Here is a 26643-nt window from a genome sequence, read left to right on the forward strand (position 1 = left end):
CAAACCTTTGTCAATACAAGAAATACAGGGCAAACTAGAAGACACCCAAATGCCCTGGTTAGCACAACACCAATTACATGCCCTCTTAAATCAGCAGCAACTAGATCCCTGACAACCTTCGAAAACCTCATCCTAACGACAAAGGGACACGGCAGAGGGATGGTATCTGCAATATACAAAATACTACTCAAAAATCCCACGAACTCCCTACATGCAAACAAAAAACAATGAGAGTGATGACATAGGATATGAAATCAACCCCACCCAATGGACCAGAATGTGGTCGAAACCCCCCTTTAAATCCATATCAATGAAAAGAAAAGAATTCACCCTGAAACTAACCTACAGATGGTACCTAACACCAAGAAAACTAGTGCTAATACACCCAGGAATCTCACCAAAATGCTGTAGAGGGTGCAGCTCCACAGGCACATGCCTCCACATGTGGTGGGAGTGCCCCAAAACCCAACTATTCTGGACAACAACCATACGAGAACTATGCAAGATAACCAAGCAAGTACTAGAAATCACCCCAGAATTGGTCTTACTAAACATCTTCCAAGACAACAATGCCCACTTACACCACAAAGAACTCATAACCCACCTACTCTCATCAGCCAGAAACATCATAACCAGACACTGGAGAGACCTGTCAGGAGTAAGCATGGACCAATGGTACCAAGTAGTATGGGAAACAGCCCTACTAGAAAAACTAACCAGTAAGCTGAAACTGGCACGGGGACAAATAGAAGACGCCTTCACCCCAGTATAGCTCCCCTTCATCACACACACAGCCCAACAAGACAATGACAAAAATCTACCAACAGCATACAAATCAATATGGCTAACCTGATCAAAAACACTCACCCACCCCACTCACAAATAAACAACCACACCCTATGCCAACCCCAACCTCTCTCACCACCAAAGGAGCACAAGCGAACAACAGAGAACCTGCACAAACCGCTGACACCAAACCCTATATATATTAAGTAAAATAGAAACAATGTCACCCCACCCATCTCCCCATCCCGACCACCTCTTTCCCACCTAATGTCTCAACAAACGAATCTGATTTGTAAAAATGTTACATGGAAAAAAATGCAAGAGAGACATTGCACATACCTTTGTAAATCAAGAAAATCTTCAATAAAAAATATTTTAAAGGGGGGGGGGCTGTTAACTAATACATGTATGTGCCTTTCATATGATTTACAAGCAAATTCCCTAAGAAGTAAACCTTAGGAGGGCGGTTTAATTTAGAAATGACTCTCGTATACATATAAACCATAAGTTAATTAGGAAAAGTGAAAACAACCTAGTACATATATTAACACTGCTCCCCCCACCCTCCTCTCTCTCTCTCTCCCCCCACCCCACATCTCCACTGCCGATAAAATGCTACATCAGAAATAATTCTGCAAGTAATGCTCTCATTTCTACCTTTCTGCATCCAAGGGTCTGGCTCAGCCTTCCCAACAAATTTTCCAAATCGACAAACTGGATTGCTTCATCCTCATTCCTTGGGCCGACAGCAAGGCACAGCACATCCTAGATATAACAGCATTTGTGACTCAGAATGCACGTATATGTTCTGGAATCCTAGAGAGCTCTGCTAACCATATGGAAAAGACAAAATATCACATTGAAGCCTGAGAAACGGCAAGGAAGGCAGCACAGGGCTGGGCTATCGCACCCATTTCCCCATCAAATAAGCTGCCTTGTAGACAAGGATGCTTAGAAATATGTCACATAGTAAAAGCTTGGGGTGGGAGAGTGGTGGCTTTCGCCATCAAATGAATTACTAATGGGAGCAGGTTACCTAAAACAGAACCTCCATAGACCGGATCCTTATCAGGATTGGCCTTACAGGCCAAATTTGGTGGTTGGGTGGTGCCACCCACCTGTTACGTCACATGGCATCATCAATGACACAGCATGATTGACAGGCAGGCAGCAACCACCCAACTCTCAAAATGTGTGGGGTTTCCAAGTGCCCAACAGCCAGCTGGGAACCTGTTGCAGCTTCAAAGCCACTTTGCCCTGGCAGCCACCTCTATTCTCCTTTAAAGGTGGGGTGGCAGCTACTTTGAAGTTTTTTTGCAAAGGACTTTCAGATAAAACCCCCACCCGTTTCAGTCTCTGAGGAAAATGGCCTCGTGGGCCAAACTGGCCGCCTTGGCAGACCCAAGACTGGCCCACTGGCTGGAAGTTCCCTACCATGACCTAAAGGATCCCCTCCCAGGCCCACAGATGATCTTCGGAGGCCCTGCTTTGTCTGCACCCACAAAGTAAGGTGTCACAGGCAGCTGCTGGGGAGAGGGCCTTTTGGGTGGTGACACCCCAGTTGCTGAATGCTCTCACTTGAGAGGCTCGCCTGGCCTGCCTCGTCTGCAACTCCTTTGGTGCCAGGTGAAAACCTTTTTATTTTTATCTAAAATCTGTTTATTTAATTTCTAAGCTGTATTGCGTTGTTTATTTGACGGTTTTATTGTTACTGTAAACCACCCAGAGAATTTTGTCATTGGGAGGCATATAAATATTGTTAATAAATAGCCAAAATAACAACACAGGTTAAGAGGAGAGAGTGGCGGGTTCATACCTTGATTTCGTTTATGATCTGCGAGGGGAATGCAGCCTGATGCTGACAGTCTGGGGAGCACCCCTTCTTCTTCTGCGCAGCTTCGCTAGTACTGGGCAGAGAAAGCGCCTGCGTTTTCAGCATGCGGCTGAAGGTGGCCTTCACTTCTCTCTTAATCAAGGCTGTAAAAGGAACCAAAACGTACACTCGCTTTCACACCATGCACACTGAAAACTGGACGCCCATTACATAATAAAGAACCACCTATGCCTCCCCACACCAGCCTTATGTGGTTCCTCCTTTTATATCAGCATTCATATGGCAGTTCACCTCTGCAAAGTTCAAGCAGCATTATCTGAACAAGAGGGGGCAGCCTTTCTGGGTTACCCTCAGGGGTAATCTGTTAGGGGCTGAAAGGCAGCAAAATAGGGCCACTTTTTTCAGTTGTTTCTGTTACCCGCTTCTCATTCACTCCCCTGCCAGCAGACTGCCAACGTGAGACTGATCCCTCTTGCAAAAGTTCTGAATTGGGCCTGGAAACAACCATGTAGCCAATGCAGTGGTTTCAGTAGTTGAGTAACATGCTCCCCGCCCCCAGCTCCAGTTAGCATCCTTGCTGCCACGCTTTGAACAAGTTTCCAGACGCAGCCCCATGCAGAGTGTAGAGCTGCAGTAGCTCATATGCAATGTATCTAAAGCAGTGTTTCCCCAATTGGTGGTCTGTAGACCTTCGGTCGCACGCCGATACCCACCCAGAGGGGTCTGTGGCATGTACCCATCAGCTGTGTGGGACATCCCGTTTGGCGTTCGCACAGCTCACATGACTTATGTAGGAGCATGACCGGAAGATACACATCCCAGTTTTGTGCTGGGACACATTGGAGGGCATGGTAGCACCATTCACACAACAAAACATTTTCAAAAGTAGGGGGCCCATGGCTAGGCTTTTGAAAAACGAGGTCCAAAGTACTTAAGATAACTGGGAACCATAGATCTGCCTCTTTCAGAAACAGATGCAGCAGGCACACCAACTCATTCTGGGAAAAGGCCTTTTCTACCACAGCCACCAACTGGCACCTAGGGATAAAGCACGTAGAAACAGTGGAAAAGCCTACCTGTGATGTTGGTGGTGAGCCAAGTGCAGGCCTTCTCGGTAGCTAGTCCCACCGCAATATTTGATGCACAACTCAAAACCTTGGGTGGAAGAGCAGGTGAGATTTATAGTTATTTCCACTGATTACATTCAATGCTGTGAATACACAATCAACAGCAGTCACAACAAATCAATACAAAGCTGCAGCAAGCACAAGAGATAAGATGGGAAATTAGCCTCGAATGAAAATCGAGGGACTGATTTTGGTCTCTCACCATCCTGCTAAAACGATAAATGGGGATTGGCTTTGGCTCCTCAAACTGCTGCTAAAATGCTGATTGGGAGGAATATAGAACAACTGTTCCTCGAACGGCCCAATATGGCAATTGGACCATTTTTTTTTTCTAGCTGGAAAAAATGCAGAGGAGCACTACTTGGGCCTTAAAAGCTAGCACACCTCCTTTTAACGTGACTGACTGAATGAGGATGTTGAGATTTTAGAAACAGCTTTAATGTTTGATATGCTTGTTCATTTTAGCAAAAAACGAATGTCAGATGATCATGAGGTTCAGAAGTTTTTTTTGCTTCTGGCCATTTTTAAGTCACCGTGTGGAAAAAAAAGCACAATTTTCCAATGTAGAAAAAGCAAAAAGAAAGCATCAGAAAAAAGGACAAGTATCCTAAAATATACATACTGCTGCAGATGTCTCTTCTGGCAGCAAGATTTTCACAGCCTCAGGGCCCTTCTTCCTGCAAAATCTGTAGATGTACATAGCAGGCATTATAAAAAGCAGCACCTAAAACATTATATGTAAGGCATAATATTAGAAAATGTGTATTTTTAGTCCCCCCAGGGATGCAGCCCAGAATATGAATTCAAATGGAATCAAATTGCTGGGAGTAACTGCAAGCAGAACAGTTTCCTATTCAGCTCCTCTATAGTTGGGTACAGTGGTACCTCGCAAGACGAAATTAATTTGTTCCACGAGTTGTTTCGTTTTGCGATAATTTCGTCTTGCGAAGCATGGTTTCCCATAGGAATGCATTGAAATTTAATTAATGCGTTCCTATGGCCAAAAAAAGTCCACCAAAAAAAAAGAGGGAAGGGCGCGACCTCGCTGCTCCGCCGCCGGAGCCGGAGGGAGGAAAGGGCGGCCACCCCAGCAGCAGCAGCAGCGACTCCCAGCTCTTCGCCCTGCTTCTCACTTGCGCTTCAGCTTACAGTGGTACCGCGCAAGACGAATGCCTCGTTTTGCGAGTCACGACTATAGAAAATTTCATTTTGCGAGTCACCTAAAAAAATCGCAAAACCCTTTCATCTAGCGAGTTTTTCATTGCGCGAGGCATTCGTCTTGCGAGGTACCACTGTACCTACACCTGAAAGCCAGAGGGGAAACAGCCAATCTGCCAGTGACTTGATCTTAAGTAGTTATCCTGGCTGATACCAAGGTGAAAAGTGAAGTGACCACATACTGGGCGCAGTCCCAGTGTGACAGCCCAGGACAGCAGCATGACCACAAGGGAAGGTTTATGGTGTCAACCCAGCTGTTGTTCCTTACTCTTTGCCTTGAATAAGAGCCTGTGCCCCTTCTTCATACAGCTGAGAGCACACTTCATCCAGCAGTTTGTCGTAATTGCCAATTTCCGCCTTCACTTTGTCCTGTAACATGACTCTGGCTCTTTTCACCAGCTCTGCTACCAGAGTTGCCCTGCAAAAACCAAAGGTAATAGCACAATTAAAAAAAAACAACACCAAAATATATCCTGAGAAATTACAGGTTCGGAATTTACATCCTGAATCAGGTTTGCAGGAAAGCCTTCTATTAATGGTTTGGATACCATGGGAAACTATGGTTTAACACACGTCTGCTGTGAATCTAGGTGCATGAGAGGGAGCCGCTCTTGAGCTTCTCACTGCCAATCCAAAGAAACAGGGCTTGTTGACCTAGAAACATATTGGGGTGTGTGTGTGTGTGTGTGTGTGTGTGTGTGTGCCTATCTCAACATTTTTCTATTGTTCATTACCGTAGGTCATGGCATAACTTTATATAAAATACTAGCTGACCCGGCCACGCATTGCCATGGCTGAATTGTTGTAATTGAAAAGGAAGTATAGTGGAAAAGAGGAAACACATGGTTTCCCAGACCTTATTTTGCTGATGTGTTGGATGTTTGCAGTCCGTGTCGATGTTTATTTCTGTCGGACGGGGATTTGGAGGGGCCGCCGGAAAGTTGCTGCTTCTTGCAGTGGGAGAAGCCAGCTCGCAAATGGCCGACGGAGCTTTGCTGGTCCGCGCGTGGGCGGCAATGTTTTCAGACGATCTGCCTTTGTATTGGATGATGGCAGTGACGTCCAGAAATGAGGGGGAGGTGACAGAGAAGGCTATACTGTGTTATTGCTGCTAACGTCCACTGGAGGGCACTGTTGTTTGTTTTGCACAAATTCACGGATTTACCTTGGAAAGGTGTGATATTTTTGCAATCTAGGTAGCTAAGAACCTTCCCATATGGCCAAGGAATGTTGTGTCCAAATTTGAAGGCAATCGGTCAAGTGGTTACGGAGCAAGGCCTTCGCATCCGCACAGCCATCTTGAACATTTATATATATATATATATATATATATATATATATATATATAGTCATAACAAAATAAAATAAAAAATTCTTTCCAGTAGCACCTTAGAGACCAACTAAGTTTGTTCTTTGTATGAGCTTTCGTGTGCATGCACACTTCTTCAGATACACAGTGTGTACCATACCATGCACACGAAAGCTCATACCAAGAACAAACTTAGTTGGTCTCTAAGGTGCTACTGGAAAGAATTTTTTATTTTATTTTGTTTTGACTATGGCAGACCAACATGACTACCTACCTGTAACTGGAATTATATATATAGATAAGTGAGAATATGTGGATAAAGCTACCATATAAGCAGGCAGCAATCACACATACACAACCTGATCAAAAGAGCCTAAAGAGAGTGTGTGTGTTACATTTGCCACAGAACTCACACTAAAAGTGAATTAAGAAGGGGAAGCATTACAAAAACAGACGACAAATGAGAACAAACCCAAAGGAGCTTAAAAGCAATGTACTGGAGATTTAAAAGAGTAGGAAAATAAAAGGGTCTTTGCCAGGCAACAAAATGACACCCCGAGAGGAGCCAAGCGAGCTTCTGTAGTGATTTGAGCACAAAGAAGGCTTAGCACTTACATTTAATAATAAAACCAGTTGATGATCTCACTCAATATTTCTCCCATTTCACAATTCACCATCACCATTTGCTCCACTGACACATTTCACAACAACAATATAAGGGATGCACAAGACTAAGAGATGTATCAGTAAAACCCACAGGCATGCCCTTGCATCATTTAAAAGCTGCCTGTTTGTATGATTAATACAAGGGGGAAAGATCTTTTGGTGTAAATTCTCCCCACCAGACCATTTATGAAGTCCAGCGGGTTACAGGTGCCTTTCCTGCCCTTACTTGATGTGCTTGACACAGTTGGATCCAATTCTCTCTGCCACAAATTCTACAGTTCTCCGCAGAGATGGGGGCTGATTGTGGAAGAAGGCTTGTTCCAGCTCTGCCTGTTAAAAACAGGAATAACAAGAATCCTAAGGAAACCAAAGCATTCTACATGAAACATTGTCCCCCCAACACGAGCCATTCCTAAAGTACATCTGAATGCTTTGATTGTTTATTTTATTTAATTGGCATTTTTTTAAATTTAAGGGTGGTATCCAACTAAATTTTATTCAGGGCAGATCCACTGAAATGAGTGGACATAATCAAGTCAATCAATTTCAGTGGGTCAGCTCTGAGTAAAAGTTAGTTGAACGCCACCACCCTTGTAACAAAACTTCAAAAAACTGCCTTCCAAATAATGTCCCATAAATGAGGAGCAAGGAACCAGAGACAAATATAAAAAGGAGCATGTTGAATTTTCAATTGACTGGCTGCCTCCAAAATACAGTGGTGCCCTGCTAGACGAATGCCTCGCTAGAGGAAAAACTCGCTAGACGAACGGCATTCGCTAGCGGAAGGCTGCCCCGCAAGACAAAAAAGTCAATGGGGCTGCCTCGCAAGACAAAAAAAAAAAGTAGAACGAATTATTTTCGTCTAGCGGGGCACCACTGTAAGACTTATTTGATGCTTGCATATGATTTATTTCATGAAATCTATATACTGCTTGATTGTAAAAAACAAACAAACAAAACCACCAAAGCAGTTTCTTTAGCATTTTATAAGCTTGGCAGCAAATTCAGGTTTTTCCTAACTTTGTTCCCTAATTCCCTTTCCCATTTCTTTATTTAGCTAGGGGTCAGTTACCTCTTGCAAGCTTGCAATTCACACAAAATTAGTGGCATAGGGCATAGTGTATATGGCTACTTCTTGCACAGCTCCACTAAAAAAACCAATCAATCAATCAATCAAAGTGCAAGTTGAGAAATTTCTCCCTGAAAAAAATCCAGCCTTCCCCAACCTGCTGCCTTACAGATCTTGCTGGACTCCATCTCTAATCATCCCAAGCCAACATGACCAACCAATGGTCAAGGATGATGGGAGTGGCAGCCCCAAAACACCTCTCACCTGAAGCTTCTGCTGTGTGATGGGAGGCTTTGGAACCAAGGTCTCTGCAGCAGTCGGAGTTATTTTCCTTACATAACCACCGTTCTTTCCTCCGCTTCCCAACACAAAAGACGACAGCAGTTTCCTCAACTCACCTAGAGCAGAAGGATGCGCAGATTACAAGACGGCACACGTAGATATCTGAACACTCTGGTTTTTAAAATTCAATAAGATTGACAATTTTAAAATTTAGGGGTGGTACCCAACTAACTTTTATTCAGGTCAGACACAATGAAATGAGTGAAATATAATTAAATCCAGGAAGAGTTGGAGACAGAAAATTGCAGAGAAGTGTTTGAGACTGAACACTGGAGGAAAAAGCAGCCATGTTCCCAACCACACTTGAGTAGGAGCTCAGAATCATAAGCAGTTCGGGATGTTATTCATGGTGAATGGAAAAGCAAGGACAAATCACCAAATAGTATTTCCACAGGTCACAACCCCCTAATCTGTGTGCCCAGTTTAAGTGTCATACTGAAACACACACAAAAACTTTTTAACAGATAGCTGTAACTCAATTTTGGAGTAGGAAGCTCAACTCTCCCCCCCCCCAAGCTCTTTCTAGTGCCAGGCAAAGGAGAGATTCCAGATTTCTCAAGCAGCATATTGTTTCTGACACAGGACATACTTTGATAAATGACTTACCAAGATATGGACAGCATGTATAAAGTAACTGCTGATCCACCACAGGCACAGAATCCTAAGGGGGGAAAGAACAAACAACAGATTGATTCCTTTCAGAAGCACTAGATAAGTGCACAGAAGCCCACAGTCTGCTCTTTATTCTTCAGGTCACTCTTAGGCTTCGCGTGTCTTAAACAAATAACGTTACAGTTGCTCTCTTTCAAACGCACCCTCCGACACTCATCTACGTAAGTTTACCAGAGCCTGAACTGCTGCTGCAGAGTCTGTTGCCAGTTCTTCTGATCTCACTTCGCCCGCAAAGAACAGATTCCCTGGGACAGCAGGCACCTGGAATACAAGCCCCAAACAGTTAATCCTCCAAGGAGGGCAGAGCTAAGCAAAAAATTCAGCTTCACATACAGGAGTGGATGAATGCTTACATGGGTGAAACACTTAAAAAGCTTAAGGAAAGTACAGTAAGGAAAGTTTTACTTGACAATTTCTACAGCGCTTGTGAAGTTTTTTGAAAGGCACGATGTTTGTTACACTCATCCGTACATGAAAAAGCCATCCCAAAATGGCAAGGATCAGCAGCTTGTTCAGGAAACACATCTCTTTATTTTCAGAAATCAGCAGGTATCTGTAACAAAAGGTTAGAGAATAGAGAACAATAAACTTCTAAGGTTTTATCAGTTATACCACCTCTGCATTTCCCCCTTTTGCAAGTTTCTTTTGCTGTTCCTCTCTCATTTCCCTTGCATATTAAAACTCTGGCCCCATTTGTGCATCGCGGCAAACCTGTAAACAAGACATGTGCTAGTGCAAGCTTCTACATTGTTCCCTTTCCCTCCATTCTTCGTGAAGCCAGGGCGCAACATACAACAAACCTTGGCTTACCGTGATATGTGAACCAATGTGTGTGGTTTGTTTCTCCCAAGGCAAGAGCCATGACTCATGGTTTGTTGCTCCTGGCTCCATGAACAAAGGGACAAAATGGGAGCAATTCAGAAGAACACACTAGCATGCTGCTCGTTCACTGTCGGCTATGGTTAACTGTACAACACAACTACCATTTGAAAAGCACTACTGGAAAAAATTGACTTTCAACTTCTTCATTTGTTTCTGCAAATATTGAGATGTAATGGAAGGATGAGAACATTTGCAGCTGGAGGAATATGATACATTTCAAGTCATCAGCGGAGCGTTCCTATATTGTGGTAATTATATATTTAACTCTGTGCTATAAATTTGTTGGTACATACAGTAAAAGAAAGCTTTAAGTTGTTTCCGTAGACCCAGAAATTGTTATTGTGTACAATAAAAGCTTTACTAAGAAGCCAATGTTCTACCCTCACAAGAATTTACGTCCTTGATGCAGATCTCAATTAAGATGCAAATATTTCTTTCCAACCTCTTACCTGTACAGCTGCAAGAGGAGAGTAAATATCTTCCCATAGTAGTCCAGAAATGGGGCGATGTGATCCATAAGGGAAAGGAACTCTACAACCCAAGGTACAGTCAAGACCGTGCATCGTTTCTGTATCGATTGCCTAAGCAGCTTCAATATATCCAGCACAGGATGAGTCTTAAGGGAAAACATTAGGAAAATGTTAACTTTAATTCCTCTTCAGCAAACATTACTTACTATCACGGGCAACCACCAGAGTGTTTGATGATGCGTCCACCTCCCTTCAGCTCCTCACTGTCTCCTCCACCACCTCTGTCACTGCCTTTCCCCACGTACCTTCAATCTGTTTTTCCGGCGTCTGCTGCTCTTGTGGGTTTGGGCGTTTCGTCGCGCAGGTATTTATTTTGATATGCTTTGCCTTGACTTTGAATATAAATCCTCACAAAGCTTATTCTTCTCAAATGTAGAATTACATCGGAGTGAACCTCCCTTTTTAAACGTCTGCTGTTCTGTTGTTATTTTCTAATAGAGTTTTTTCCTCAGTCTCCCCTTTGTTGTTAATAACACAGTCTATTTTAAGGGAATCTGAGTTGAGGTTCTCAGTTGTAATATTTGGAGAAACCTGGTGCTTCCTCGTCTGGGTCTCAAGGCGTCTCACTGTTTAGGGGTGCCCCTTTTTAAGCGCCAGACTCCTCCTGCCTCCTTCCACCTTTTGTGCCGGGGCATGGAGAGTCTTTTCTGGCTCCGCTTGGTGCTTCTTTTCAGCCAGGGACATCTTCTCTGGCTTTTTTCAAGGAGGAGTCTACGCCACCTTCGCGCTCCCCTCACCCTTTTTACAGTGACTGGGACTGCTCGACTCAGGCAGAGCACTTCCCACAACCCAACTCTGAGCGCACCACGCCCACAAGTCCCTCCAACTCTTTCATTTCTGTCCCTATTTCCCTCTATTGGGTTCTCTTTCCTTCACCTCTAAGAGGAAAACACTTTCCTTGGCTAATTTGTGTGAACAGAACACTCTCGTTTTGCAGGAGGTAAGCCATAAGCACACAAGCACCTGGGCTTATTATTCAGGTCTTGTTGCATCCTCCTTTGTATACTTTTTAATCTGGCAAAGAAAGGGGGGGTGTTTTTAGCTAACATCACTCAGAGCAGCCGGTTAAGTTCCGAGCTCAAAAAACAGTTTTTGTGGAGAAGTGGGGCAGGGGAGACAGAAAGACTCAAGGGTGCAATCAGTTTCCCATATCAAGGAAAAGAATCATAGTATCTTAGAGAGACCCAATATATTTTGGCATATGAAGCCTATTCAAATCCAGCAATCTTAAGTCAATCATCTGGCTAAACTGTATTTCAAATGGTTGTACCCTGCCCTATGACCTTGGAGTGAAAGGCAGGTAATAAATTGAAATAACAATAACCACCCCTCGCGTTTTCTACATTCAGCCGGCACACTGACAAACCGCACAGCGCAATCTCACGTCAAGAGAGCCAGTGCAGTTTAGCAACGAGAGTGTTGGACTTCGACGTTAGCGGGTAGGGAAGCATGAATCTGGTAAACAATGTAACTGCAAATAGTGGTCCATGGAGACTAATCCAGAAGAGTGATTTGTACAATGTATTGAATTAGTTACCGACATTATGAGTTACTTGTTTGGAGCATCCCTGTATCAGAGGTTTACATCAAAAAGGACTCTTTCTGCAAACGTGCAGGCATCTGATGCAACTGTGTTCACCAATAAATGAAACACTTCCCCTTCCTTCCACATCAAGAGTGTCGTTAATTCATATGGCTGTACCACATGGGTAACTCAATCTTCCCTCAGCTTACAGCAGCAACACAAGCAGCATCATTGAAACAATAATAGTGCACAGCAGGGGAACCTGCAGCCCTCTAGATGTTGTTGAACAGCTCTCAGCCTCCTCTCAGCCTCACGGGAGCTGTGACTCTCCAACATATGCAGGGCCACAGGACCCCATCCATCCCCATACTGGAGGTTGCTTAACTAGGATAGGAGTTTTAACAGTAAGTATCTACCTCCTTCCGTGTGCTGCTCTGGTTCGCTAGAAGCGGGTCGCGGGTGGCGCTGTGGGTTAAACCACAGAGCCTAGGGCTTGCCGATCAGAAGGTTGGCAGTTCGAATCCCCGTGACGGGGTGAGCTCCCGTTGCTGGGTCCCAGCTCCTGCCAACCTAGCAGTTCGAAATCACGTCAAAGTGCAAGTAGATAAATAGGTACCGCTCCAGTGGGAAGGTAAACGGCATTTCCGTGCGCTGCTCTGGTTTCTCCAGAAGCGGCTTAGTCATGCTGGCCACATGACCTGGAAGCTGTACTGGCTCCCTTGGCCAATAAAGCGAGATGAGCACCGCAACCCCAGAGTCGTCTGTGACTGGACCTAATGGTCAGGGGTCCCTTTACCTTTATCTACCTCTTCAGGAGGAGGCCAGAGACTCCTCTGATAATAACAAAATAAAAACTTCTGTTAGGTAAATGTGGCTGGTTACGCACTTGGTTTCTTAACATCACTGCAGATTCTAGCAAGTCTCCAGTTGCTAGTTCCGATGTGTGATAAGGCAGGAAGACAAGGAAACCCAAAAACTTTGCCAGGAGTCGGAGGCTCATAAGGACAGCAGCAAAACGCTTCTTTTCATCCTGCAGTGGAAAGAAAAGCCAGACATATTAGAGTCACAGATAACAGCAGTGATACCTAACATTTTGAATGCTCACAACAAAGCTATAAGTTAAGTCTTATGTTCCCACTTTGGTGGTTTTTAATTATTATATATTTTTTACTATATGCGCTGTGCAGCAAGGACAGGACTATCCAAATCAGAGACAAATCAGCATGGTGGTATTTATCTTCCCAGTTGCAGTCGATGGAGGAGAGGGAAATGAAGAGTTGAAATGGTCATCGTAATAAATGCCATCAGCACTATGGCCAGAGAAAGGGCAAGGGACAGCATGGAGTGGCTACCAATATGCTACTACAATATCCTACTACCTAGGACAACTGGGGCTCATCAGAGAACGCTACTGTCTTCTATATACTTGCACTGTATTGGAGAAGGAGTGGGATGGGGCTTACACTGCAGCTACCACCCAGGTTTTCTACTGTTGCTCCACCACTTGGATGGGGCAGGGGGGCGGGTGTTTTTTGGAGGAGCAACGATGGAGGAGTTGAGGCAGGGAGACATCACAGGAGAGAAAGACCGTTTGAAGGACAGACACCTCTTTTCAGAAAGGACAATGCAGGACAGAAGGGAGGAGCAACAAAAAGAGGAGTAAAGGAGACCCACACTAGAACAGCAACATGTCACTGAAGACAATTAGACAAAGACAAACAAGCCTGAACTGGAAGACACACACAGGGTGTGAAGTGAGTAGCACTCCAAATGAAGACCCAAAACCAACCATGAAACCAATAGAGACAGAAAGGTTTTTTTCTGGGGGGGGGTGGACAAAGAGAGCCACGAGTCAAATTCTTCCTTTCCAAGCAGCAGGAGAGATCATAACCCACGTGGACACCTCTGAAGCTCAACTGTGAATGGCTGTTTCTATGCAATACACACCTGCTCATCCATTGCTTCTCCATCACTGGGTTCATGTTCCACCAAGGCAAGGCCATCCAGCTCAAGTATTTGCAAGCTCAGGCTGTCCATAAGGTGCTGATTAAATTGATAACTTAACCAAAAAAAAAAAAAAGATAATGAGCTCTTTAGGAGAACAACTTAATTTCAGCAAAGAGTGTAACCTCTTAAGTGACCACAGCAGCATTTGAGAATGGTTACTGCAACGCAAGTTCAAAATCAGATTAATTCCTACCAAACCCCTCACGTGCTGGTAGTCAGCACTGCTGCAAACACTCCCTGGTGAAGCCCACTTAATTTCTTTCTAGCACCAGGCAAAGACCTAATTCTTTTCCAAAGCCGTTTCATCTAAACTGTTTTCTTTCTGCAATGATCTTATGCTCATCTGTTTAGGTTATGGATCTAGCTACTAAACAATGTATGCTTTACTGTGAACGTACTGATTTCAACTGCTTTGTCCCTCCTTGCTAACACATAGGAGAAACACAATCCTTGCTTCGCTCCAAAGAAACCAAGAACACAAAGTCAAGGTTAGTATGTTTATCATAAACTAACCACAGTTTACTGTGACACTGAACAAGGCCATTGCATTATTTCATTTAGGAATCCCAGCCACCACCATACAGTTGGGGTCACTCACCCAGACACATCCTAGACAGAAATAGTAGTAAGTATCTAACCTTCCAGCACTGAGGATGAAGTCCCTGAAGAACTGCTGGCATCCAGGGAAGGAGGGAGGTGGGCAAGGCCCTCGGATGCTCTGAGGGACAAGGAATCTCTCTTGCAGCCTTTTCAAGCGGCTCAGATTATCAGAACCCAGCATGTTAAGGACATCCTGGTCTGGGGTGTCTCCCCAACTTGTACTACCACCAACTGGACCTTTACACATCTATGGCATAGAGGGAGGGGAGAGAAAGAGAGGTCAAATTTGTGCCAAATTTGTGAGCTGTGCTAACTTTAACTCTGTGATCTGATTATGAATACAAGCAGTCTCTACAGCCCAAACCATAAACTGTTAGGTGGACGTACCTCAGACTAACTGAGGAAATTAGATTATGAATTAATTAGGCATTCAATGAACAAGCATATTCACCTATTAGATATGAACTGAATAAAAGTTTTACTTGCGAAATATACTCTTTTTCCCTTATGGGAAGCGAGCATTTCTTTACCTGAAGAAGCTGCTTCTGAAAGAGCCTGGCAAAATGGCTGTAGTTGCAAGCAGCAGAGAGGTGGGCCATCATGACCCTGTGAAACCAGAAACAAATTAATAGTGCTGCAAAGAAAAATAAGGGCCGAATTCTCTCGGGGGCTTTCCACCCAAAAGCCCCCCCCCCCGCTCCTTCTTCCTTGGAATTCGGAGCAGAGGTAATGGGCATCCGCGGGTGAGGCAGTGTCTTCCCATAGTCCTGGGAAGATTTGGGAGGCTGCATAATCCCATCGCAGCCTTCAATTACCCCGTGAGAATTGGAGCGATGTTATAGTCAGCCATCACCTGTCCGCGCTCGAGCGGAACAAAATTTTTATTTTGTATCTTTGCCTCCGTGAAACTAAGTAGCTTACTGTAGAATTAGTTTTTGTTGCCACATTGGGTTGCTAAATGTTCATTACCAGTAATATTCCTTTACAGTATACCCTCTTGTCTTTCAGAATTAAATGCAACCTGTGTGTTGGCACTCAAAGACATTTGCATCTTCAATTTTAAGACTTTAATACAGAAAGACAGTGGGACTCTATAAAGCAGAAGTTTATGAAGTAGTTGTCATTCTTTGAAAGTTTATGCCTCTTTTTTGTGGGGAGAAAAAGGGTGGTAATCAAATTACAGTCTCTGAGACCCCATTATATCAAAACAAATTAAGTTAAGGGAGAGGAGAGGAGATGCTCAGTTTTCTTATTTAGTGTAAGAACTAAAAAAAAAATTAAACTGAGGTTTTCATTTATCCAAACTAATGATTGCAAGCTTATTAGGTAACAGTGGTGACATGGTCTTACGACCAAATGCAAGTCAGTTTTGCAACGTGTCCCAGCATGGAACTATAATATGGAATCGGAAGCAATTTCCAGCTGCTGCAATCTGTGCTTTAAAAACAATCCTCCTGAAGGAACGTGGTGAACAGCTGCTCAATGGAGGACCACATTAGACATAAGCAACAAGCGGCACTCTTTAATGTCTTGTTAAATTTATGGGCCAAAGATTCCTACCTGATCCTGTCTCCCAGACACTTCTCAAAATCCCAGCCTGTTTTTTCAAAGTTATCTTCCCATTCACGCAGCAACTCATAGAAAATATCTCTATTGAGCAAGGCAAACATGTTAGCTCCAAAATCCAAAATCAAAGTCATCAGATGTACTATCAGCATGCGAAAATGGGGCCATGTCATTCTGCTTATGTACAACAAGCACCACAGTTCCGACAAAGCTTTGGGTAGAACTCAATATTGCATTAAGTTGACTGTTCTGTCAGCACAAGCATTTTTGCTTGTCAAACAGAACCATCTTCCCTCTCTTCCTCCTGCCTACTGTTCTAGGGGTCCTCCTTAGGAAGGTGACGGTGGGGGGGGGGATGTAGAGAGAGAGGCAGGAAAGGATCATTTGTGCAAACAGGACGGGCTCCTGTTGGCAGAACAAGTTAGTTGAATCTGTCCCTTTGATCATTCCTACAAGAAGCATTTTCACTGCAAAGCTGACAATTGACAAATATCCCCCTAGTTAAAGAACAGTTCGAGAATAAAGACCGCAGAACCTAGCAGGTACACTTACAGCTCAACCCTATTTTATTTGTAAGCTCCCTTTCCATAGTTAAAACCATGCTCAGGGTGGCTTACTTCATATAAAATAGTATGTAATTACAAACGTAACAAAAGTAGTCATAAACAATTAAAAAATCAAAAGTGCACAACCAAATTGAACAATTTCCAGAGAAATCATAAGATCTAAAATAAAGCTACCAAAAAAATAGCAATAACAGCAACAACCCCCCTAAACAATACCCCTGCCCAAAAGTCTGTTGAGCAGCCTCAGCTTTTGTAGTTGGAGTCAGTCAAGGCCCCACCGTCCCAGGCTAGGTGGGAAAAGGCCTGCAAGTCAGGGAGCAGGACTTCCAGGACTCACAGCCAGGATAGTGAGATGGTCACAGACAAAATTTAATGGTCTAGGCCTCTTTTGTGGATAGCAAAGAATCCAACAATATCTGAAGGGCCACAGGTTCCCCATCTGTGCTGTATACGGAGACCCTGGTTTATGCAGCTGGGGTCAAGTGTCAGTGCTGTGGCTCCTCTCTCCTTAGGGATGACTTCAGAGCAAAGATCCAGACACTTGTTCCTGGTTTCATGAAACATAATTTATGAAGCTTGGGACAATATGTCCAAACCAGACCTATGGGTTTGGATAACCAATAAGAGTCTTGACAGCTACTCTATTTTCTGATGCATGTTTAATATACTAAAACAATTGACAAATTGTACATTTTGACAAAATCCCATGATAAAAAACAGAGGATACCTTTGTTTCTTAAACACATGAAATGCCTTATCACTGGAAAAGTTAGACCGATTGTCAGTTTCTGGCTGAAAAGAAACTGACTGTATGCTTGAAGGCAGCAACAGGGAGACCTGTTCAATATACAAAATAATATGTAAGTGTAATACATTCCTCCTAATTTAACATTTCACCATAAACTCTCACAAACAAGGAGGCTGGAATTACAACTTGTTCTCTCTTCTGTCCATTGCTACAGCTTTAAAGTCCCATGATCTTAATGGTGTAACGTACTAACTTACCAGTTTGAAAAAGATCAACATTTTCTAACCCACCAAATGCTAGTCAATCTCATTCTCTCACTCTGTTTTTCGTTTTAGTCACAGTGCTAGATAAAGTATTTTCACTCCTCATTTAATTACAGCTGCAGAGGAAGCTTCTACATAGTATATACCATAATAGTGAGAAGGATACTGAGTGAAAACAGTTTCAATAACTGTTAGGAGGACCTTGATTTCACACTGTTCCTCTAGAACACGCTGAGTTTTTACCTTTGCTGTGCTGTTTTCATAGACTGCCATAAGCCTCTCATGCAAGTCAGGGGAAAAGGATGTAATCCTGTCATTCTCAGCCAAGAGCTTCAGTGTTCCTTTCTCTAAATGTGATATAATTCTGCCAAGAAAAACAACAAAAAGAAGAGGAACACTCCACTATATTATTTAGATTTCATCTTTCAGTTAAAGCCTATTCCACCGGATTCCTAATCTCTAATCCCCATTGATAAAAGCCAACATATATACTAAACTCAAGTCATTAGATAAGGAAGTTCTCAATTTCTTTTAGTTTTGATGGCACCAGAAGCAAAAACACCATCTCCAAACACAACAGAAAATACCCTTCTACAGAAGTAGAGCAGCTGTTCAACTGGAACGATCTGTCAGTTAATAGATGACAAAACCCAAATTTTCAAACTTAAGGATATGTTAACAGTGTGCAATGTGATGCAAGATATCCCAATTTATGATAGCAATAAACCAAGCACTTGAAAGTGCAAGTATATGTGCAGTGATAAGAACAACCTAAATCATTCAACTTACTGAAATTGATAATCCAAGATTTTCACAGCAAAATAAACACAGTTGTGTACACTTCGAAAGTGTTGCCTCTCTACTGCATCTGTAAACAAAACAAAACAAAACAAAAAATTAAATCATCAGACAGAAAGCTGCAAGTAATCCCAGTGGTGGAAGAACTGGTTTTCTGCAATAACTCCCCCCACCCCCCCAAAAAACCCACAGGCAGATCAGCCACTGGTCACCAACAGACCACAAAATCCCTACCTTTATTAATTCTCATTCATCTCAAACACCAGAGGAACATCAAATAGGTTGTGTCAATTTATTAGCCTGTTTTGGGGAGCAGTATCATAAAATTAAAGATTGCCCCAAATAAAAAAATGTGCCAAATGTACATTATTCTTTATTCAAAGCTTAAGCTTAACTTCGGGCATTTTTTTGCCGGGGTGTGTGTGCGTCCGCGTAATCCACATTTTCATGAAGACACTTACAGATTTCCCCTGTCTATGCACATATCTCAAAGGAGGAGGAGCTTCTTTCTTTCTTTTTTGAAACATTGACAGCAAGAATTCCTGGCAGCAGGATCAAATACTGTAGTTTTACTACATTTCTGGATGTAAATTATCCACAGACCCTGTAGTTTTACAGAGTAACTTGGGTGGGGTAGTACCACTTAAGTGCACAATCATGATTGTTTATATGTTAGCTGCAGTGCGAATGTTAACAGCTGAAAAGATGGGAGGGGGGAGGGTAGGGAAATGCCAACATTACATGAGTGAAGAGTACCATATAGCATGTCTATGATTGTGTATTTTAAGATGATACGGGAAGAGGGTTACAAAATTGTATACTTTAGAACAATGGGGCAAATTTGTTCAGTCCTGTACTGGAAGCATAAAAATAAATACCAATATACAAGGGTAATGTTGTCCTAGACATCACAGTATGATGTCTTATGTGCATGTAGCTTGCATGATTTTAACCATACATATACAGTCGTACCTCGGGTTACGTACGCTTCAGGTTGCGTATTTTTCGGGTTACGAACTCCCGTAACCCGAGAGTGTAACCCGCCACACGCTTCGCATGCACAAAGCGCGTGTTTCGGGTTACGTACAGCGACCCGTAACCCGAGGTACGACTGTATACTCGAATGCACACCTCAATTTTCAGAACCTTGAAACCAAAAAAATAAAAATAAAAATTGCTGGCGAATGTAAAGGTGCCACTGAATTTAATGTGCACCTTAATTTTCGCAACATAATTTGGCCATAAAAGGTGAGCATTAGATTCGAGTAAATATGGTAGTTGAAATCCCACATGTGAAATATAGAGCTAGTACACTGAGAGGGTCTTGCTTCCCAAGCAACGCAGAGAGATTTGAAGCTCTTTTCGCACCAGGAAAACCCAGCACTAAAACAGCTTCTATGCCGTCTGTGCACTAGGTTTGGAATGCTCCTGTGAGATCTCACGGAAACTTGAAAAAGCTCCCTGGGGCTTCTGGAGATGGCACAAGAAGATGGCCTTGCTTGGGAAGTAAGGCAGAGAGCTGGGAAAAGCCAGAGCAAAAAGAGCTCACTGTTTTGCTGGAGTAGGGCAAGGCCCTCTCCAAATACTGGTTCCAGATGCTCGAAAAGGGTCAGTTTCAGAGATTTGAGTATACGGGTTTCTGCATATACAGGAAACCTCACAGTTTTATTTGATTTATATACACATACAAGTACTGTATACAGTGATCCATGTGTGATGGAGTGAATTACTATATCCTTAATTTTGAGCCATTTGTACTCAATTACATTTTTTATTTATGAATTTATTTAATGTATACCCTCCTCTAACTCTGTTTAGCAGGTGCTATAATCTGAATCCTGTTAATAGCCAAGAAACTTTATCCAATCTAAGTCCCAACCTTTATACTCTCCATTGAAACTCAGGTCATTCTCTCCATCTTCTAAAGAGGATGTTCCCTTGGATGTTAGCAGCTGGAACACAAAAAAGATCTCCAAGAAGATATTTGGCACAAGGTTTTCTGTAAAGAAAATCAAGGAACAGAGGAAAACATGCAAAAGGACCTTCGATTTGTACTTGTACCCTGAATGATAGGATTAATCACATTAATTTTAAAACCTGAACTATATAAGATGCATTTTTAAAGGAAGATAGAAATATCTACAACTAAAAAACCATCATCTGGATGTAAGCAAATAAGTGCTTAAATACATAGGATTTTTAAAAAAAGGATATAGAATTCATTGCTTTCCTTTGTACAACTCCCAAAACATTAAAATTATTTATCAGTGTTGGGAATTTTGTCAGAAATTCTATGAAAGGTCAAAAATTGCCATTTGTCATACAATAGGAAAATCCAAGCCATGATATATTTGCGAAGTCAAGGCTCATTTAAAATTTCATTACTACTAAAAAATTTAATTTGAGGACATTTCTATGGGTTGCCATTCTTAGTATCCTCCCAAATCAATATGGACTGAAAAGCATCCACTGCCATTTCTTCACCTGCTATGCAAAATGAATAAAGTTGAGCCAGCTGTTCCAGCTGCTTCCTGCAGGAAACCTTGTTGACATCAGCAGAGGTTACCAAATGGTTTTCAGAGGGAAGGCTTGCATTCTGATCGACATTAGGTTTCATTGGTATGCCAGAATCCAGAGATAATCCTGTTGGTGAAGATGTGGGATGCAGCAACTTTGACCTGCAATTCAAAGTTACAGGTAGGTAGCCATGTTGGTCTGCCATAGTCAAAACAAAATTCCTTCCAGTAGCACCTTAGAGACCAACTAAGTTTGTTCTTGGTATGAGCTTTTGTGTATCTGAAGAAGTGTGCATGCACACGAAAGCTCCTACCGAGAACAAACTTAGTTGGTCTCTAAGGTGCTACTAGAAGGAATTTTTTTATTTTGTTCTCCAATTCAAAGGTATGAAATAAGAGTGGTAAGAGAAGACTGAAAAACTCCTACTCTGTTGTAGTATTCAATGGAATTCTTTCAAACGCTCACCAATTCATTAAGAAAGCAATTTCTTCATTGAAACATAAAATGTTTCACAAATGCAATTTTTGGCATGTTAAAAGAGTTAAAGATCCTTCAGCATTATGGATCAAATTCTAATCTTAACACAGCACTTATAAGGTTGAAGGATATCAAGAATTAAATCATATTCACATGTGATTCTAGGAACATTGTTTGGCTTCAGCGTAGGATTTCTGAGCTAATGAACCAAGTTGCTGCAGGATGTGATGGAGAAAGCAACCATTTTTAATATTAAAATTACAGCCCCTAGAAATATTACTTGTTTGTGCATTCATTATTTATGCCACATAGCTATGCAGTGTGCAAAAGCAAATCAATACAGAAAGCACAATAAAATGTGGCATGTTCACAAAAAGACAATATGGGCTATTTAGCTCTACTTCTCTAAAGGTAAAGCTAAAGGGACCCCTGACCATTAGGTCCAGTCGCGGACAACTCTGGGGTTGCGGTGCTCATCTCACTTTATTGGCCGAGGGAGCCGGCATACAGCTTCCGGGTCATGTGGCCAGCCTGACTAAGACACTTCTGGCGAACCAGAGCAGCACACGGAAATGCCGTTTACCTTCCCACCGGAGTGGTACCTATTTATCTACTTGCACTTTGACGTGCTTTCAAACTGCTAGGTTGGCAGGAGCAGGGACCGAGCAACAGGAGCTCACCCCCTCGCGGGGATTCGAACCGCCGACCTTCTGATCGGCAAGCCCTAGGCTCTGTGGTTTAACCCACAGCGACACCCGCGTATGCTTCTCTAAGGCAATGTAAATCAACATTTCTCACATCGCAGATGCTTCCCTTCACTAAGCACCCCATCACAGGTTTCATAACGTACCGTTCCTTCTTCAGCATCTCTCTCTCCTCCTGAAGGCTACCCGAACTGGAAGACAGGGTCACTTCTTGAGAGATAACTAGGGCCTCGGGACTCGTTCCGGACTGAGACTGAAAAGTTTGAGACTGGCCAACAGGAGTGGAAGTGAAGCACATCTTGGGCTTGGAGAAGGTTCGCTCAGTACTCACTGGAGTAGGGTTGATTCTTCTCGATGGTTTGGCTTTGCTGAAATGGGAAGTAAAACTGGATCAAGAAGATGAAAACACAACAGTATATTATCCCTCTTTGTGCTGCATTTCTAGGCATAGGTGTAGGCTTTAAAGCTCTGTGCCCAAGCAGTGTTTTTTGTTTGTTTGTTTGTCCAGCACTTTCCTCGGGAAAACCCAGGTTTTAATGCTCAATCAAAGCAAACAATGGTGGAGCTTTCCACAGATTGTCGTTTGCTCCTATTCAGCGGTAAAATGCAGGTTTTTGCAGGGAAACTGCCTAGACAAAAATAAAAAACAGCACTTAGACATAGAGCTTTAAAGCATAGACCTGTGCCTGGAGAGGACAACACAAATGGAAGTGTGCAGTGAGAAATCAAACTATAAAACATATAGTTTTACTAAGAAATAGTTCTGCTCCTTGTCCAACAGCAGGTTTAAAAAAAGAGAAGGACTTCCGGCGAGGACGCCATTGCGGGCGGTCGTGGGTCGTTTCGGTAGCGAGACGACCCTGGCCAGCCCGGGGGTAGGAGCCCCGCTACCGCACAGCGGGGCTCCGTCAAACCGCGGGTCGAGCGTCCCGCGGCACGGGCTCTCCAGCGAGCCCACTATGGCGCTGAACCCTTCTCCCGTTCCCCTTGTAAAAGGGGCGCGGGAGTGAAGGGACAACGGCGCCGGGCTGTGGAGGAATGCCCCAACCGGGATGGTGAAGCGGCAGCTGCCGCCTGCACTGAGCGAGTCGTTCTACCTAATTTGGAAGATAAAAGAAGAAACCCGTAGGCCGTGAGTACGGAGATAATTGGATTTAAAATCTTTGACAATTGGCACTCCGGGAGGTACGTTAAAAAGGAAGCCCGTTTCTCCCTTTGTTGAATGAAGAAGATAACATTGTTTTTAGCTGCTGCTGCAGTAGTGGATACAAAGTTTCTATGGAGCTCTTTGACAAATGAGACTGACTGAACCCCTTTTAGGGGAACTAAGTTGTTGGAAATATTTCTTCTTGAAGTTGTTGGATTGTAATCTTTTCACCCTGACTCCGGGGAAAATGGCGGCTGAAGCTTATGGTTAAAGATGGAAAAGTACTGAAACTTGATACCCTCTGCCTACTTCTACCATGCTTGGTTTCGTTTTTAAACTGGCTTTAGACTCGGGATTGACACATGAACAAAGGATTATTCTTTTGAAGTTAGAACTGTTAAACCAGAAATTAAATTTGTTGAACCAGGATGTCGAGGAAAAGTTATATCTCACAGGAAAGACTCTTGAGAACTTGGTTAAATTGGAAGAAAACCTTGTTAGGGAACTTGAGGAAATTTTTGAGAAACAAAGAACAGTGACTATGCAACTCCGAGAAGATGGAAAACCCTGTTGGTGTGAGAGACCCAGGGTGAGAAGACAATTTATATCCAATTTCTGGGGTGAGAGCCCAGGAATGAAGGGAAAAAGATTTGTGAATCTACAACTAGAAGATGACTGGAATTTTGAAATGGAGATGTTGGAAGGTGATGATATGTGTTCCCTGGAGCTCCCTGCAAGGATGTTTATGGACTGCGTCTGGACCTTTGGCTTTAAAGAAAAAGAGGACATTCTGGACAATGATGTTGGTGGGAGATGGAGAAATGTCTGGGGGGAGACCCCGAGATGGCGAAGGAAAATGGTTAGAAAAGGGATAGGGTGAGAATATTTAAAATAAATTAGGATGGCTCACTATGGTACCCTGAAGTCAGTGTGTTAAGAATTTAAGATTTTGAACTAGTGAAGAGATATGTGAATTGTTTATTAGCAGCAGTTTAAATGAAATAAGATGTATGATTTGAGTTAAGAAGTAATAGGATGTATTATGAAGTAAAAATAAATATTAAGAAGTTTGTTTAGATATCTTGGATGATTTAAACTTTAGAGATGAGAAGTTATTAAAGTAAATTAGAATTGGAACCAAAGGAGAGAAAACGGGGGAAGTCACCCCGTGTAGATTCAAACAAGATTTTTTTTTTTTGTTATAAGCAAGAAAAAGAATTATTGGTGTTTTAGTAGTGGTTTGTATTTGTTTTTTTATTCTGTTCTGGTTGTTGTATGTGTTGTTGTATGTGTTTTGTTGTTCTTTGTTGTGTGGAAAACCAATAAAATTTTTATTAAAAAAATAAAAATAAAAAAGAGAAGCTGCTATCACAAGCTGCTATCTTTCAGCCACAATATCTCTAGATATTGTCTGAGGTATTAAAATATCACAGAATACTGTACCTTGGTCAGAGTTCAGGCTTAAGAGTGATCAAACAAGCATGTATCAACTTTAAGCATGCTTCCTTGGAGCAAAGCTAGCTTCAGAATCTCAAGGAAAGGGAGGAGAACGGGACTTAAAAAGATGGCATTTGGAAGGTGGCTGGCAAACAGAAGCCAAGGAGTGAAAAGGGGCATTCTAGGCTCCAGCGCTGGGAGGGAGGAGCATGCCCAGCTAATCAAGTGGGCACTGGGCTAGTGCTCCCCTCCAGAGCAAACCACTGAGACGGGAGCTGCCCACCTAGTGGGGTGGAATGGCATCAAAAGCCTCCCAGCTGGGGGGTCACTGCTGCTAACTGGGAGGAGAGAGGCCGGGGCAAAATCAGGGCTGTGCATCCCTTTTCACCAGTCGATGCTCAGGCTTGGCTCCATTAGTGTGCCAGCACAGCCCTGAACTCATTGCCACCTCCTCCCCCAGAGTAAGCAGCAATGTTGTTGTCGGGAGGCTTACTACTGTGGCTCTGCCCTCTGGCAAGTTGCTCCTACTCTGGAAGGGGCCATTTTTAGAAGTACTACCTTCCTCCCTTTTATTGATACAGAACAGGAAGCTGTAAAACTACTCTCTCAATAGATACCAGTGGGAATTGAGAAAGCTTCATCCAAGCAAGCATTAAGACTTACTTTGTCATTCCAGCAGCACACATGAGCGGAAATTCCTCCAAGTCATTTAGGTTAAGCTGGTCAGGTGGGGAACTTGTAGAGACAGGACTCACTTCACCTTGTTTCCTCTGCCTCAATGAACCCAGTGATGGACTGTCACCTTTTACTTCTTCGTTCAAGCCTCTGCCCGCGTCTTGTGCCACTGGCCGGCCAGAGGCACTTGTAGAGCCGCTGCCTTTTCTTCTGCCCCGCCTTGCTGGAGTAGCAACAAGGAAACTGCCTAAACTTATTTTCTGAGCAGAGCGCCTCTCGTTGCGAGAAAAAATGGGGCTTGAACCAAAACTCGTGCTGGTGCCGGAATCCGTATTTAGGCATTCGCTGAAGGAACCCAATAAGCTTGATCCCGTAATGACAGAAGATCCGTGCGATTCCAAGGCAGAATTGCTGGTGATGGGAGTTGAATCAAAGAAAAGCTGCCCTCGATTACTGCCAGACCCTGCTATGCTACGAGACCTCCTTTCAGACCCCAGCCTTTGATTCCTGTAACTGGAAGAACTTCCCAGGATTTTGGGATTTGGTGCTTTAGCAGGAGTAGGTGGTCCATTGGTCAGTATCCGACTAGTCTGTTCCCTTAAATAATTCAGCAAAAAAGGCACAAAGTCTTTCTGAAGCAAGTTCAGGAGGGATAGCTTGGGGTCGACTTGGCTTTCCTACAAACATAACAAAACAAACCATGATTAATATAAACTTGATTTTAAAAAAATAATAGAGGGACAGTGGATATAAAGTAACTGATGTTTTGCCATTTTTATCAGAATAAGGCGGTTATGAACATATAAAGCAAAGTGAACCAATCTGAAAAGACTAACTCCACTCAAAGGATATAAAACCAGGAAGCAAACATTCTCCACAATTTATTAAAGCAGGAAACTTATTTTTCCCCACACATGATTTACTACTGTGCTTACTAAGTTTCACCATTGTTGTAGCCAGAGACTTTATATAGTCATTTAGCTGTATAAAGATAGTTACAAGTAGGTAGCCATGTTGGGTTTGCCGTAGTCGAAACAAAATAAAAAACAAAAAAAATTCCTTCCAGTAGCACCTTAGTTGGTCTCTAAGGTGCTACTGGAAGGAATTTTTATTTTATTTTTTTATTTTATATAAAGATAGACACTCGTCCCTGAAGTTTGGAAATTTTAGTATGATCC

General features: G+C 42.9%; 1 protein-coding gene across 3 annotated transcripts in view; it reads right to left on the reverse strand.

Annotated features, from left to right (window-relative positions):
• The window catches only part of CDAN1 (codanin 1), a 34251-nt gene that overhangs the window by 4705 nt on the left and 2903 nt on the right, over positions 1–26643 (reverse strand). Inside the window, exons 2-24 of one of the 3 annotated variants that reach the window (XR_004426411.1) lie at positions 25454–26142; positions 22353–22574; positions 20993–21186; positions 20388–20507; positions 18500–18578; positions 17954–18074; positions 17427–17536; positions 16128–16217; positions 15098–15173; positions 14606–14814; positions 13908–14019; positions 12847–12990; positions 10355–10521; positions 9495–9576; positions 9195–9284; positions 8958–9012; positions 8274–8407; positions 7167–7270; positions 5234–5383; positions 4370–4433; positions 3697–3775; positions 2603–2763; positions 1444–1612 (exon numbers count right to left, since the gene is read on the reverse strand). Coding sequence is in view for 1 of the 3 variants with exons in the window: in XM_033146008.1 (XP_033001899.1) it covers positions 1444–1551; positions 2603–2763; positions 3697–3775; positions 4370–4433; positions 5234–5383; positions 7167–7270; positions 8274–8407; positions 8958–9012; positions 9195–9284; positions 9495–9576; positions 10355–10521; positions 12847–12990; positions 13908–14019; positions 14606–14814; positions 15098–15173; positions 16128–16217; positions 17427–17536; positions 17954–18074; positions 18500–18578; positions 20388–20507; positions 20993–21186; positions 22353–22574; positions 25454–26142 (3360 nt within the window). In the remaining 2 variants the exon portion in view is untranslated. Of the gene's footprint in view, positions 1–1443; positions 1616–2602; positions 2764–3696; positions 3776–4369; positions 4434–5233; positions 5384–7166; positions 7271–8273; positions 8408–8957; positions 9013–9194; positions 9285–9494; positions 9577–10354; positions 10522–12846; positions 12991–13907; positions 14020–14605; positions 14815–15097; positions 15174–16127; positions 16218–17426; positions 17537–17953; positions 18075–18499; positions 18579–20387; positions 20508–20992; positions 21187–22352; positions 22575–25453; positions 26143–26643 lie in introns of all 3 variants that reach the window. The other 2 variants (XR_004426410.1, XM_033146008.1) reach the window with 2 other exon arrangements.

This window comes from Lacerta agilis, chromosome 1, assembly GCF_009819535.1.
Source record: "Lacerta agilis isolate rLacAgi1 chromosome 1, rLacAgi1.pri, whole genome shotgun sequence".
Lineage (NCBI taxonomy): Eukaryota > Metazoa > Chordata > Lepidosauria > Squamata > Lacertidae > Lacerta > Lacerta agilis.